Genomic DNA, 14,511 nt, shown 5'->3' with positions numbered 1-14,511 from the left:
GGGCCACGTTTCTGTTTTCTGAACCTCTGGAGGCCAGGGGCAGCCGAGGTGAGGCTGGCGCCTTTCATCAGCTGCCCTCCGAGCACAGCGTGTTCTGTTCCCCACGCACACGGCCACGCTGCAGCACCTGACAGCTTTCCTCACGCCTGTAGGACTGTGAGAAACTAGAACATGCCAGCAGAAAGCTGTTATATTTAGCCCTCATATCTCCATTTACCTTGAGTTAAATCAGCTACTCACAAGGTACCAAGTGCCTGCCACGCAGAGGTGCAGTTGTGCGCGCTGTACGTCTGAGATCACATCAGCCACACGTTTCATGGCTTAATCACTGCTTCACAGCAAGGCCCAACTCCAGAAGAAGCAGGGTGAGCTCAGTTGTGACTTGCCATCATCCCATCTCCTCACGCATTCAGTGGTTCACTTCTGCCCTAAGAAATTTCCCTTGCCCACTCAGTTCACACCAAGATGGTGCCACTTCGACTAAAACAAAGTATTCAAGAGAAATGGAGCGAATTGAAATCCTTGTTAGCAACATAACATAACTAGTATGAAAAAGCTATAGCCTAAATATCCTTACATTGGATCTAGGCAACTTCTTGCCTCATATTTTGTCCTTTGTGACTGTTTCACCAGTACAAAAAGCAGGAGTAAAAGGATACTCGCAAAAACAGACGACTCAGTAGTGCAGTTCTTGTATAGCTTTTACCAAATGTTGCTTTCAGTGAACACTGGAGCGGTTTGCATTTCAGAGAGATGGGTGGTGAGCACAAATCTGCAGTAGCTTATTCAGTTATCCATTTCTCAAATACCTGGTTAGACTAGAAATAAGGATAAAGAGAGCTGTGCAATTTATTTTGTATGATGCATATTTTTTAGGTAGAACATTGAAGATGTATATTTTTCTTAGCTAAATACCCTCAAAAAGGCCTTTAAAACCTTTAAAGCCCTTTCTTTGTCACGCTGCGAGTTTGATCAAACCAGCACAATAAGAACATCATACGAGGTATTTGCACAGGCATGTGTTCAGCCCAGCTCTCTCACAAGGAGAGCAAAGCTTCCCAACAGCTTCCATCCAGGATGCGGGAAACCAGTAAAAATAATGAACTGTCTGTTTCTAATGTGATACTTCAGTTGATTAAACTCTGAAAAAAAAAACAGCAAGAAAGTATTGAAAATATAACTGGAAAGAGCAAGCTTGCTGTGTACACACTTTCATCATAATTATCCTAAAGGACAGAAAAATAGTGTCCAAAGAGATGAGCAGAAGAAAAAAAAAAAACAGTTTTTAAGTATGTTCCAAAACGTAGAATGCCACAGCTGTGTCTCACTAAGCTCTGAAGCTCTCATCCTTTTTCACTAAGCTCTGAAGCTCTCATCCTTTTTATCCAAGCCTTTAACAGAGTCTTCACCAACTGATGGACGTAAACTTCAGAGGGAAGCAGCTTTCAAATGCAGGTTAAAAAAAAAATAGTTGGGCCTTTCATGGTTGCTAAACATACTGTAAAATGAAGCACGGTAGAAATACTTAAGAACAGTAAAAACACTAACTTACCTTTGCTCCTTCTAATCTGGGCACAAATCAAGCATCAAAGATTGAAATTCAAACTGTAAAGGTTTCATTTATGCCTGAAGCAAGTATCAGGTACTTTGCTACCATGGTGATGAACACGGTAAAAACACCTTAATCACTCCCAATTCTGCAAGTGTAAAGTAGGGCTTGGTGCAATAATTAAAAACATAGTCTGGCATCAGACACGGTTTGAGTTCGCACTTTAGAAAATGATCTGTAGTTTAAGTATTGCAGCTGTGTAAAAACTGAAATACAGAAACAATAAATGGCCACAGAAGTCATATTGCATGTATTATGCATATACACTACCCTGGTCCTGCAGGGAATTAATAAGATAGGTTGATTGACCAAGGTTCCCCAACATCATAGCCACAAAATTGTTTGGGAAATGAGTCACCTGCTTAACTAGCATATGTTTGCTAACACCAAGAGAATAAATATTCAGCTTTGGAAAACTAAGCAAGTGACATCATGTTTTTTCTTCTAAATAACCAGATTCCACGTTAAAGCTCAATACCCCAATGTTCCCTTTAAAATGATAAACCAGTAAAAATATTTTTTAATTAAAAAAAAGCAACAAAGGCAGCTGAGTGTTTTATGTCTGACATTTTTATATTACAATTTATGTAAAAATTCAAAGATACAAAAGGGTTTACAAAGCATGTCCAGACTATCACGCTGATTTTGGCTTTTTGGGGCTAGTTCCACCATCTTGAGCTGACTTCTCCGCGGGCCTCTTTTTCAACCCCTTCAGTTTTCTTGTTTGCAGTTTACTAAGATCTTGCTTTTGCATGTGGATTCGACCATAAGTTGTACCAAACACATCATGGGATATGTTCTTTTTCTTCTTAGGCTGTAAGGGAAGAAGTACATTAGTATTTCTGAGTACTGTGTGCCCATAGCTGTGCTGAGAAGCCAGGTATCTGGCTTTACTATCCACATTTACCAGTAAACTACAAAATCAAGTGCCTAAAAGCAAGGCCACTTATGTTCCCAATGTACATACCTTCAGAGCTTTGGGTTGTTTTAAGGACAGCTTATAAAGGTCATCTGAAGCTAAGTGTGTTCTCCTCATAACCAGATCTAATGAAGGTCCTATATCTTCCAGTTCAATTCTTGGTATTTTACAGCCAGATTTCTTCAGAAGTACCCTAGAAAAAAAAAAAAATCAAAACCAAAAACACATCAACTTTATCCTCTGTGCTACAGATTTATCTGTCTTCCTAAAGGGCATGTTCAGTCACGTGGTTGGGAAGACTATTAAAAACAATTACTACTGCAAACTCCATTACTGAGAAAGATGTCTGTCAATAATACTTTACCATTCATTTCCACAACCTGAATGTCCCCAGAATATAATCTAGCTTAGGTCACTTTATTATTATTTCTAAATAGGACCAGCATTATCATTACAACAGCTACAATTCAATTGCAGAAGCCATGCCATTCCTCAAATCCTAGGTAGTGCCCTGTGCGTTAACAGACAGGGAAAAAGCAAGTGCTACAGTTTATAGCAAAACATTCTGAGCCCTAGCCAAGATTTTTTTGTTGTTGGCGGTGTTCATTTTGTTTTGCTGTGTTAGTTTATTTATTTATTTATTTAGAATGAGACTGTAGATATTTTGTTATAACAAAAATCATACAATCACACGGAACACACAAGCTATGAACACAACCTGCTAAGGAAAGGCCATGGACTGTGAGCGAACACCAGTGCAGCAAAGAAAGGTAATCTTGTCCGTGTTTTCCTTGTGTACCTCTGGCTACAGCCTAGCTCCTGTCACTCTTTGACAAATGGAGGTGAGGAGAGCCCTATAAATTAGCCTGAGATCAGTCTCAGAAGCCTAAGATAGCACTCAGACCGTACCAGTTCACAAGGTCGAATTCACAACACGTTGGCCATCCAACCGTATCGAGGGCAGCCCTCCGAGCTAGGAGGAGCTCAGCAAGGAAGGGAAGGAAGCAGTACATGTAGGTACAGGGCTTAAGCGCTTCCCTTCTGTCATGCAACTTACTCTGAGCTACGCTAGAGTAACCTCTACGCACAACAGTTTCTAAATGAAGTGAACTATTGCTCCAGCCAGCTCAATTACACAACTGCAGGCTGAGTTTTGGGAAACCTTGACAAGCGTACCGAAGAAGCAAACACAGAAGAAACCCATACTCACTTGTAGCTCCTCATGTAAATCTTCCCATCTAGGGCTGTGAAGTGCAGGACATGCTCTAAGCCAGCCAGGCGAATGCTGGGCACAGTGGGACCTCTGAAGAAATCTAAAAGGACATTTGAAAAGAGTAAGAGGCAGGTTTCCTGACTGAGAATCAAACCAAGAGATGACTAACAAATCGGCTTATTTTATAACAGATCCACACCACTGCAGCGATGTGATGCCTACAGAGGTTCTCTTTTAGCATCAAGTTAGGTCTTTGTGCGTGAATTCAAGTGGAGGACTGGTTAGTGTTAGGTCAGAGGTTGGACTAGGTGATCTTGCAGGTCTCTTCCAACCCAGATGCTTCTGTGATCCTGACAGGAATAGAGCGACTTTCCAGAGACAATTCAGTAGCAATATACATAAGTTATCTAAAACCAAGTAAATGGAGAAGAGCAAACATGCTTTCAGAGCAGTAACCTATTTTTATTAAGGTGATTGGGATAACTGAATTGTCTACTCCTCTCAATTTTTAGCTGCAAAGTCATAGAAATGAAATGTATCTCTGATATTTAGGCTAATTAGTTCAGGTGTCTTTTTTAAGACAGCATTCAAACTAATACTTAACACACTTAATCAGAGCCAAATTTGGGAGAGTGCAAAGAAGTGACAAACAGTTCGAAACAGAATAAAACTATTTGCTTTAATCTTATCTATGTTCTTTCTCAGTGACTCTGGGGAAAAAGGTTTTCTCCCAGCTCTTTCATACCTCCCCCCCGACAAAGCACTTCTGGTCTTTGGGCACGCAGCATTTGTGATCGCAGTTACTATTTTCTCTACTTAATAAACGAAACACACCTACAAAAACAGACACTGAAAATACTCTGTTCGCAAACAGAACACTGAAATACAGGTTAAATACAGAACTAGCCATCTTTAGCCGGGTTCTTATAAAAGGTCACGAAAAATACCATGCAATCAGACCGCCTGCAACAAGCACAGCAATCTGTCCAACACATGCAGAGGGTGGAGAAAGAACGTGACCTTGTCTGAGGGAACAAGGTGTGCTAATAAACATGACAAGGCAACGCCGAACCAGAGGAGAGCTGCTAACAGATGCAAAACACATCAGTCTCTTCCGTTCTGTCCCATTTGCAGATTCCTCGGCAAGTCGTCTTTTCCTCCACTACCTTTTTTCAAGATTATTAGTGCTGGAATGACATCCAAAACAAAGTCTTGCTGGCACATATCAGCTGGAGTCTGGCCAGGAAATGTCCTTGGTCGATTCAATACTCACAACTCCTCCTCTCCTGGGTTAGTGAGGAAAAGTTGCAAATAAAATACTTTTTTTGATTTTTTTTTTTGCTTTTTGCATCCATCTTCCCTTTGACAAGCTCTCTGCAGGATCCCAGTGTCAGTGGTTTTATTGGCAACATCTCCCTTCGGTGTTTTCCTGTGGCATCGCACATCTTTTTACCCACAGGACGATCTCTTCCCAACAAATGCAGGTGGTCAGGAATTTCTGTTTCCTGGCAGTGTTTAACAGCTGCAGAAACCTTACGCTTCAGCATGCCCAGAGAGCTGACATTTTTAATGTATTTTTAATTTACAGCTCTTGCTTTGGTTGGACTAGAGAACTGCTTGCTCCTCTCTTTCCATTCCTAGTTCTTCCTCGTGCGCTCAACATGCTTCCAGCACTTCTAATTTACTTTTTCCTGCAGAGAGCTTCAGAGAACATTTTTCATTTTCAGATTCCTAACTGTCAAATCCCTAATTTTTTTTGGACCATGAGCCTATACACTTCTTTTTGCATCAGGTCATATCCAAAAGCTGGTTAATACTGTAACTTCTGTAGCCATGGTTATCATGGGAGGAGTTTAAAGCCTATCCCAGACATTTTTTCCCTCCAGCCATCCCCTTTCTTGGGGGAAAACACAAATCCTTAAGACATTTAAAAAAAATATCTGTATAAGACAGTATGAAGAAAATTGTAGAGGACTCCTACAAATCATTGGACTAGACAGAAAGTATATAAGCAAGCTGTGTAATGCCTGGCCATTTCTAAATGGAAGTGGCGTGTAATAGCAGAACTGGCCAGCAGGCAGCGTTGTGAGAGAAGAAATGCTTAATAAATACAAGTTACTGGAGTTTTATGAGCTGAATTGCAAGGACTTACACTGTAAATGGATGCCTGTACTACCATCTTGCTAGGCAACGAAAGCCAAAGAGAAAGAACAGGGTGTCTTTGCCCTCCAGGTCTCTAAAGAAAAACGCAGCTGCCATTTAATTACCTTCTAAATAACTCCGTGCACTTCACAGCTTAAGTGACAGAGGTCACTTCAGCAGGGTTTGGCTGCCGTGAAGACAATAATTCACCCTTGCTTTTTAATTCTACAAAGAAACTGCTGTAAGACAATACTCCAAACACGCACAAACCCTTTTGATACCATAAAAAAGCCAAGGAAAGCTTGGTTGTTCACCAGCATCCCTGGCACCACATGGCTTTGGCAACAAGAAGCTGTTTGCTATCGAATACTCCCTCTGGGATCTCAACAGCACTGCTACGGTAACAAACCACTTGCTGTTTGGTAGACATTTTTCTGTCTCTCTCAGCAATAGAGTGGCAGCCTAAAACCAAATCTTACACAGAAACAGAATGAATCTGTTCTTCCCTATCAGGTAAAAGCACTCAAATTATCAGCTGAATTATTTTAATTGCTTGCTGATACCTTCAAGCCTTGTAGGACTTAACCTTTCCCTTTGTCTGTTGTTTCTCGCATCCAGGCATTTCACAGAACAGAACATCAAGACTTGGGGTACTTGGAGTACATTCAGGAAGAAAAATTGGATATCAATTGCAGTACATTCGGCTGCAGAGAGTCATTACAGGCAAATTAGCAGGAGAGGAGAGAGGATTTCTTTTCAAAAGAAATAGGACAGGAAAGACCAGTTAGTTATCTGGCATCTATCTAAGGGTGCATGCCTGCCATTTAAAGCCCCAAGCTGTGTGATAATGGGGTGCAGGAACACAGCTGGATGCCAATCACCAACATCATGCAGATGTCAGAACCTGATACACCTTAGAAAATAATTCACGTGCTTCTTGCACTGTAAATGTTCACTTATAGTGAGTTTAAACAACGCATGTTTGTGCCGCTGATCTTCACATCCAACAGTCACCCACCTCCAAAGGTTTACAAGCACAATTACTCCTCCTTCATCTATCCCAAGAAAGAGTCAGCTGTACTGAGAGGATGCAAGCATTCTCCTCTCCTGCTCCCTTTTTAGTCCCATTCCAGATGCAGCATCTGGCTTTGAGGAATCGTAACAGCAAGGGGGTACGGGGAGCAATAATTCTGCCTGTTTGCCTAGAAAAAGGAGCCCAACCTATATTCTCTCTACATGAGAGGGAGATCTTACAGAGACCAACAGTTACGAATTGGTACACCCCAAGAATGAGCTGCAGGAACACAGCTGCTTTTATTGGTACAGTTTTACTATTCTAGTAAAGCTTTAAAAAAATAATAATAAAAATAAAAAAGTAACCTATTTCTAGGAAACCCACTAAATAGAAAAACAAACAAACAAACAAAAAAAACACCCTGCCACCCTAGCAAGACTTTTTTTCCCTCTGCTGTCAGGAGATGCTGTAACATACAACCTCCAGGTCCCCAGAAGTTACCCTAAGAGAAGTTTCATCGTTTTTATAGTTCCCTGGAAAAATCCTAAAACGTGCTTCAACTTCTGATGCTTCCAACCATGAAACGGAAGGGGAAAAAAAAAAACAAAACACACAAACCAAACCAAAGTAACTCCACACACTCTACGCTACTGAATTTACTAAGATCCCAGCATGCCTTGAAATTACGACCCAGCTGTTATCTACAGCTAATTTTCAATGCACATATTAATTCCAAATACTCAGATCAATGGCACTTTTGTTAGAACTCGTCAAGTTTCCAACAGAAAATGCTTGCATGATGAAAGCAGACTCAATTATCCTTATGTGATGTTTCCTGTAAGCAAAGACATCCCACCTCATGAACTTAATCCACTGATTCAAAATTTGATATTTCAAAACATGATTTGGTTAGAAAAGTACTAACCCAGTATAATTACAAGGAAAAGACTTTTTGAAAAATGCCAGAGTTTTCTGACAATCAAAATTATGAATTTCAGTGAGCACTAAACTTCAACTTTGGAATCTTTTAGGCCAGTCTTCTTCACCTCTGTCAGTCAGGGTGATTACTTAACTCTAATTTCACGTCACATGAGGTTTACAAGTGCCCCCTCTCGATTTCTCTCTGTGCTGAGCAGAAGCAAACAATTATTGACAAACCAGCATTTCCCAACAGATCACATTGCTACAGATTTACGCAATCCCTCTGCTCAAATACTCCAAACACTGACCAATGAGAAGGTTCTTCAGTCTTCTGTATTCTTCATTGAGCTCAAACATGTCACCAGCGAATATCAACATCGGTTTTGTTCCTTCGGGACATTTATTGTTCTACGGAATAAGGATTTCAAACACGAGGAAAATTCAGACCACGTTAGGGAACACGTTATTGACTTAATGGCTGGTTATCCATTCAACATGGAATGAAAATTGTGAACTATGATCAACATGGACAGACAGACACTTTTTTTCATTGAACAGCACTGTATACATATGGAAGGCCTGTTTCTACATGGGTGAATGTTATTACCCTTCTGCTGGTTAAAAGAAGAGATTCTTTACTACGAAACACACAAGATAACACCTTGCACTGAAAACAAAAGGTTAATTTGACTGCAACCACTACCAAGAAAACTAGAGTCAAGCAGATCTATATTTTGACTCTGGAGAGTACATGAAAAAAGCCAAAATATGGTTTAGTCAGTCACCTCATTCTCATTTTGGTGAACAAATACAATTACTTGACTATCATTTCCCTGCTATAGATGGTGCTACCATCTATGTAATATGCAATGGTATGAAAACACTCACTGCAAACCATCTGAATTTATGAGAAAGATTCACCTTTATAAAAGTAAATTCCTTCAGTATTCCTCTAAACTGTCCTGTCACTGAACTAATGAAAACAAGGATCATAAACCTTATTTTTGCAGCACATGAAGTGTTTGGTATAAAAAGTACAAAATTGGCTCATTTGGCAAGACTAAAACATAACATGATGATAAAAGGTGAATTTTCTCTGAGTTTAAATAATCAAAATGTTAGCTGTCTGTCTGAATTAAGTACAGTTCCCTGAAAACTGGCATTTATTTGCTACTGAAGGCTAAAAATTTCAGAGTGCCTCTCTGGTTATGGACTGGAAACACTTCCAGCTGGTACTGCTGCATATTTTTTCTGCACAGCAGGACAAACTTTACTGGGGGGAGGTGGGAAGAGGCTGCAAGCACAGCTACTCCGTGCTGTCTCTTCTGATGGCTGGGCCACCTTCTGGTTTTTAATGTGATATCAGTTTTGAAAGGGCATGCCAATTTATATAGGACCTTCCCACGGGTAGCATCTCAAAAAAAAAATTTGTAAATATAACTCTTTAATTAAAAATTAACATTTTAGGAGTAAAGGAAATTTTTAAAGGAAGTTGTAGAAAGCCTACAGCAAGCTTGCCCTCTGCAACCCAGACAAAAAGCAGAGCAAAAAACGTAATATTCTACCCTAGTATAAATAAGCAGTCCCCAAACACTGCATGAAACACTATTTAAAAAAGGTTCTGGTGGACTTTAATGCACAGAAAATGCCAGTGCACCAACAAAATCCACCAATAGATGTCACTGAAATGCTGCAGCAATTCCTTACCTTGACATCTTTTAGGGATACAAAGTTCTCAATGCCTAGCTCAATCATGTCCAGGACATGATAGTCAAACATGCGTCCTGTAGAGGAGAAAAAAAAGAGAGGAAGAAAACCCAGATACTTAAATATTTATTAAAAGCTAGACCTTTCATCCATATAAAACAGATCTCTTACCTATTATCAGGTTGTTAGGTCTCTTCTTGTTATGAGAGCCAAACAGAAACAGAGAACAATCGGATTTCTTGGAAAAGAATTCCTACAATTGGAAAAAAGAAAACATAATAAATTGTGAGTTCCAGTTTGTAAGTGTTCAAAAATATTTAGAGAAGGTACGTGTCACAGACATCTCAGTTGAGGAGCTGTTTAATGAAGACAACTGCATTTACCAGAAAAGTGTACGTCTCAGCCCCATAAGCTAAAATTGGCAGCTGGATCCAATTAATAACAATTAAATAACAATTAATTTCCTTTTATTTATAATTCAGCCACTGCCCTTTGGCCTTCACTACTGGCTGCCTTCACTGTTTAAAAATGTTCCTTAATGATCATTAAGGAGCATTACCTCTCTCTTCTGCTCTCCCTTCTTAATTACAGAGATTTTTTCAGACGTTTCCCCTTTATTTTCACAATCCCTTTAAGACAAGAAAATGCATTTTTGCCTTGTGTATCTGAGTTTTTTTTCCACAGCTTTACTTACTTCTGTAGCCCCAAATTCCCTGCTTCAGTGTCTTCAGGGAGTTGTTTTAACAACTGCCTCACACATTGGAAAGCTGACCCTCATTTCCTATACACGAGCCAGCAGTGGCACAGAGCAAGCACTACTAAAGCATGGTAAGTGGGAAAAAAAAAACAAAAACAAAAAACAACTTATTTTGGGATCACTCATTTCTGGCTTTAATGTAAAATCATGATGGTGCATCACCACCAGCTTTCTCTTGTTTTGTTAGATACAGTGACTTAATGACAGACATTTCAGCAGCTAAAGTAATGATTCAATTAAAGTATAAATGTGTGTGATATAACCTTGGAATCAGCCCCTCTATTTTTTCTCTACCTGCTCATAAGTTAGCTTGACCTTAAAGCACTAAATTGAGACAAAATCCAGATAGATGCATATCACTAAGTGGATTTACGATGCCACTTCCCCTTCCAAAACATTCTCTCAGCCTCTGACAAGCCCCTTTTCCAACTTACTGCAGGCCAAATACGTGTATTTAAGTGAAATTGCTCACGTTTCTGACAGTGCTTTACCGAACACTGAAATCGAAGTCTAAGTTCAGATCTCATACTTGCTGTGCTGATGCAAGTGTTTGCAAAAAATACTCTGCTGAGCTTTTCTTCCCCCATTTGACTATGGCCAAAAGTCACAGAAAGCTACGACTCTTCCATTTAACTGCTTTAGCCTATGAATTCACCAACTCAAAAACAAGTGGTTCATAAGCTGGGGCACTTAAAAGGACAGGCTTTTAGAAAGCCAAAATAAAGCCCTTTCTTTTATATCAAGCACTGTTACGTCACTCCTAAATTTGCCTGTCAGTTTCAAGAAACATGCATTTCAGGCAAACACCAGCACTCCCACAGTATCAGGGTTCTGTCTTGAAGCTAGAGGAATAAAACGCCTACTGGCACCATAAATGCAGATGTAAACTTACCTTCAGCTTATCCAAAGTTATTAAAGACTTGGTTTCTCATCTAATTTATCATAGACTGAAAGAAAGCTATCCTCCAATAAAGTTATGAGTAACTTTACAGCTGCAAAACCTTGTAAGAAAAGAAAAGACAAGACAGGGCTTACACTTACCAATGATGTCTGATCCTCAAAAGGCCTGGTAATATTTTTCCTGAGAGGGGAAAAAAATGAAAATAGTAAAAGCTAAGATGAGCACTTTAGTTGTCTTCTAATAACACAGTGATTTTGCATTCTGCTGGAAACTCCAGTATTAGAAATTCAGTTTCATTTCCAACTAAAAGTTGTATTAATACCACCAGGTGTTCCTTCCTTGGCAGTGCCATTGCCATTCTCAGTAAGCCTTTCCAGCTTTCCTGGGGCCTCCTGTGCCACTGACAGCTATGCCACTGACACTTCACAAACTGCCTTTGCTTGTTCATCCCACGTTCAGTTTAGCTGCTACTCTCAGTGCCTCTGCACTACGTCTATATGGACACCAGGTTCCCATTTTGAGCAAGACCAGCCTATCACCATAACCAGCCCAGCCCACCCACCCTACGCAGAACCTCGCTAGTTGGCTGCACAAAGCAGAACTGGGGAAGCCAACCACTCAAGTTTGCTATAACTGCTCTGTAACACTTGGCACAGAACTGGGCTCAGCATCAACACCGAACACTTGTAGCTTGTCTCCATTCTACTAAAATTTAAGATGAATCTCTGTCACCTTCTGTGACCCCTTCCATTGGTCGAGCCCCCATGCTAGGCAGCAGAGACTCATGGAGCCATAGAATCAACCACAGAATCGCTTAGGCTGGAAGGGACCTTTAAAGACCACCTCATTCCACCCCCTGCCATGGGCAGGGACACCTCCCCCCAGCCCAGGCTGCCCAAAGCCCCATCCAGCCTGGCCTTGAGCATCTCCAGGGATGGGGCACCCACAGCTTCTCTGGGCAGCCTGTGCCAGGGCCTCACCGCTCTTACAGTGAAGAATTTCCTCCTAATGTCTAAACTAAATCTATTTTCTTTCTTCTTCATGCTTAGAAACTACCAAACACTGTCTTGCATGTGGCCACTTACTTTTTATACAGTACAGCAAAAGGTTTCTTCACGGCATACTGCAAGAGACAGAGTTAAACAGGCATTATAACAAACACACCCAAAGGCACAAAACTGCTCTTTCTAAAACCTTGCAGCTGTGAAATGTGTTCATCTGATTCGTGTCAATATGGAACAATGCTAGGGCCGCATGGTATGATGGATGTGACCTTCTGTCATACATACCCTTGTATAACCACAAGTCTAAGAAAAACAGAGTGGTTAATGTATATGATTCTCGTATCTTGCAAAGGAATGTTTTAGCAATTCGTGTCAATAGAGAGCTTGAAGGGAAATGTATTTGTAGGCTTTTCCTTGAAGTCTCTGGTATCTGGGGGGTTTCAGAATAACTGCTAACGATTATGGCTATTGCATGGGACACTATGCAAGTTTCTGATAGCTGGCCAGGAGATTAAGGAGACAGGGAGAGCTGAAGAACAACTAAAAGAGAAAGCTTGCAGGGGATGCTGCACAAGTCTCTGACATACAGCCAAGTTGGACAAAGGAGAAGGACAAGAGGGAGGAAGACTATGAGCCTTCAGCACGAGAGACCCTCAGAGGGACCACTGGAGACTGATACGCATGCTCCAGTAGGAGGGTTTGGATTCCGGAAACTAATTATAATAACCCCGTATTTTTTAGAAGCAGTGATGAATATGTATCAGCCTAGGAGCATAAAAATCAGCTGCTTGATGTCACTGGTGTGCGTCTGGGTGGAGCAGAGACTCGCGGCGCACCCAGCGCTGTTTGCTTACCTCTATTCCTTTAATAAATTGTAAACTTTGATTACAGTCCTATTTTGAAGACTGAGCCATTTATAACACATCTTACACGATCGCGTGAAATAAAGCAATTGTTTGTGCAAATCAACGCAGAAAGGAAGTCACCTCAAAAAGCCTGCTCACAACAAAACCCTTCAGGTCAGTAATCCTAATCTTGGCTCCCAATTAATCGGGGATGGGTTTATTCATAGAAAGTAAGCAATAAGCCAAGAAAGAGCTGAAATGAAAGCGATGTAACAAAAAGCAGAGGTCAGTGCCGTGCGGCAGGGGTGCTGCTGAACACCACCGGCGCCCTGCCGGCCACTCACGATGTCTTTGAGCACTTCGGTCACCGTCAGGTTGGCGTTCCCCCCCTTTATCAGCATGGCGTTCTTCGTGTTCTCCGTCAGCTTGGGCTCCCTCCTCTCCAGAAACCTCTTCGCCCTCTTGGTTTTGGGCTTCCTGGAAGGAGACACGAGCGGCTCAGGACCCCGGCACGGATAAAATCCCTACCGGGGGCTGTTCATCGCCTTCTCCCCCCGCCCGCAGCCCCTCACTCACACCACCCGCCCCAGCGCGTCCATGGCGCCTCACGGCCGCTGCCCGCCCACCCTCAGCGCGTCACATCCAGCGCCCGGGAGCATGCGGCCTCCGCACGGCGCCTGCTGCTGCCTCCTGCGGGCCGAAATGGGACAAAAAAGCCAAATCCTAACAGAAAGCACACCAAATACTTCTAAAATTGGCTTTGGTTGATAAAATCGGCAAGATATTAAACAGAAAAACCTTCCCCCGCCCACCCACAACTACCTCAGAATCACCTCCTGGAACTGAACAGCCCCGCTTCCTGTGCTCCCCTGCCCTAAGGCAGGTCACCCCCAAATATCCTCCAAAACTTTATATATATATATTTTTAAGTAGTAATACCAAAAATGAATACTAATATTATCAGTAGTCTGCACACGCTGACAACTGTCACAGTGCTTAATGTCAGACAGGGCAGCTGACCGGTGTGATGCTGGGTACCCACACACAAGGGCATAAACAGTACAAAATAATCCCACAAGGATGATGATTTGCTGCAGGTCTGTTGTGTTACCGTATCTACCCAGCACCTTTTTTAGTTTTTAGTTTAAGACCCTCCCTCCCTTTGAGCTGTACGCCAAATAGCCAACATGTTCAGCTTTTTGAGGTGAAATCAGTAGCACTTAAAAACACTGGGTTTTAAAAGAAGTCATGAATGCACCACACTTTTTTTTTTACATGAAAGTACAATAAACAATATAAATCGTATTAGTAATATCAACCCACAGACTAGCTGGGGACCATGATACAGTCACAGGGCTCAGCTTAGGAACCACCAATGCACAGGTAGAGTGTAGGCATAAAAACCTTCATAAAAATGCAAGTCAGAGCCAACAAGTTTTTGGGGTGGAAGAAAAGCAGATTCTCTTTATGTAACACAC

General features: G+C 41.4%; 1 protein-coding gene across 1 annotated transcript; it reads right to left on the bottom strand.

The window, feature by feature from the left end:
- Positions 1-2,161: 2,161 nt before the first annotated feature.
- Positions 2,162-13,709, bottom strand: RPF2 (ribosome production factor 2 homolog). The gene is made up of 10 exons (XM_082757670.1): positions 13,610-13,709; positions 13,378-13,510; positions 12,270-12,307; positions 11,325-11,364; positions 9,698-9,779; positions 9,527-9,603; positions 8,128-8,227; positions 3,739-3,841; positions 2,577-2,721; positions 2,162-2,423 (listed from the first exon to the last, which is right to left on the bottom strand). Exons 1-10 carry the CDS (start codon positions 13,630-13,632, stop codon positions 2,244-2,246), a joined length of 921 nt encoding a protein of 306 aa, XP_082613796.1. The 5' UTR covers positions 13,633-13,709; the 3' UTR covers positions 2,162-2,243.
- Between the last annotated feature and the right edge of the window lie 802 nt (positions 13,710-14,511).

Source organism: Aythya marila, assembly GCF_965140915.1.
Source record: "Aythya marila genome assembly, chromosome: 3".
In the NCBI taxonomy this organism is placed as follows: Eukaryota; Metazoa; Chordata; class Aves; order Anseriformes; family Anatidae; genus Aythya; species Aythya marila.
The sequence above is the reverse complement of the archived record's forward strand: the minus strand, read 5'-3'. Positions and strand labels throughout refer to the sequence as shown.

Excerpts from the sequence above, each read along its gene's own strand:
- RPF2 (XM_082757670.1), bottom strand. The coding sequence starts at position 13,632 with ATGGACGCGCTGGGGCGGGTGGT. Across the intron at positions 9,780-11,324 it reads TTGAGGATCAGACATCATTG|GAATTCTTTTCCAAGAAATC; the intron begins GTAAGTGTAAGC and ends TTCCAATTGTAG. Across the intron at positions 3,842-8,127 it reads ACTGAAGAACCTTCTCATTG|ATTTCTTCAGAGGTCCCACT; the intron begins GTCAGTGTTTGG and ends ATGTCCTTTTAG.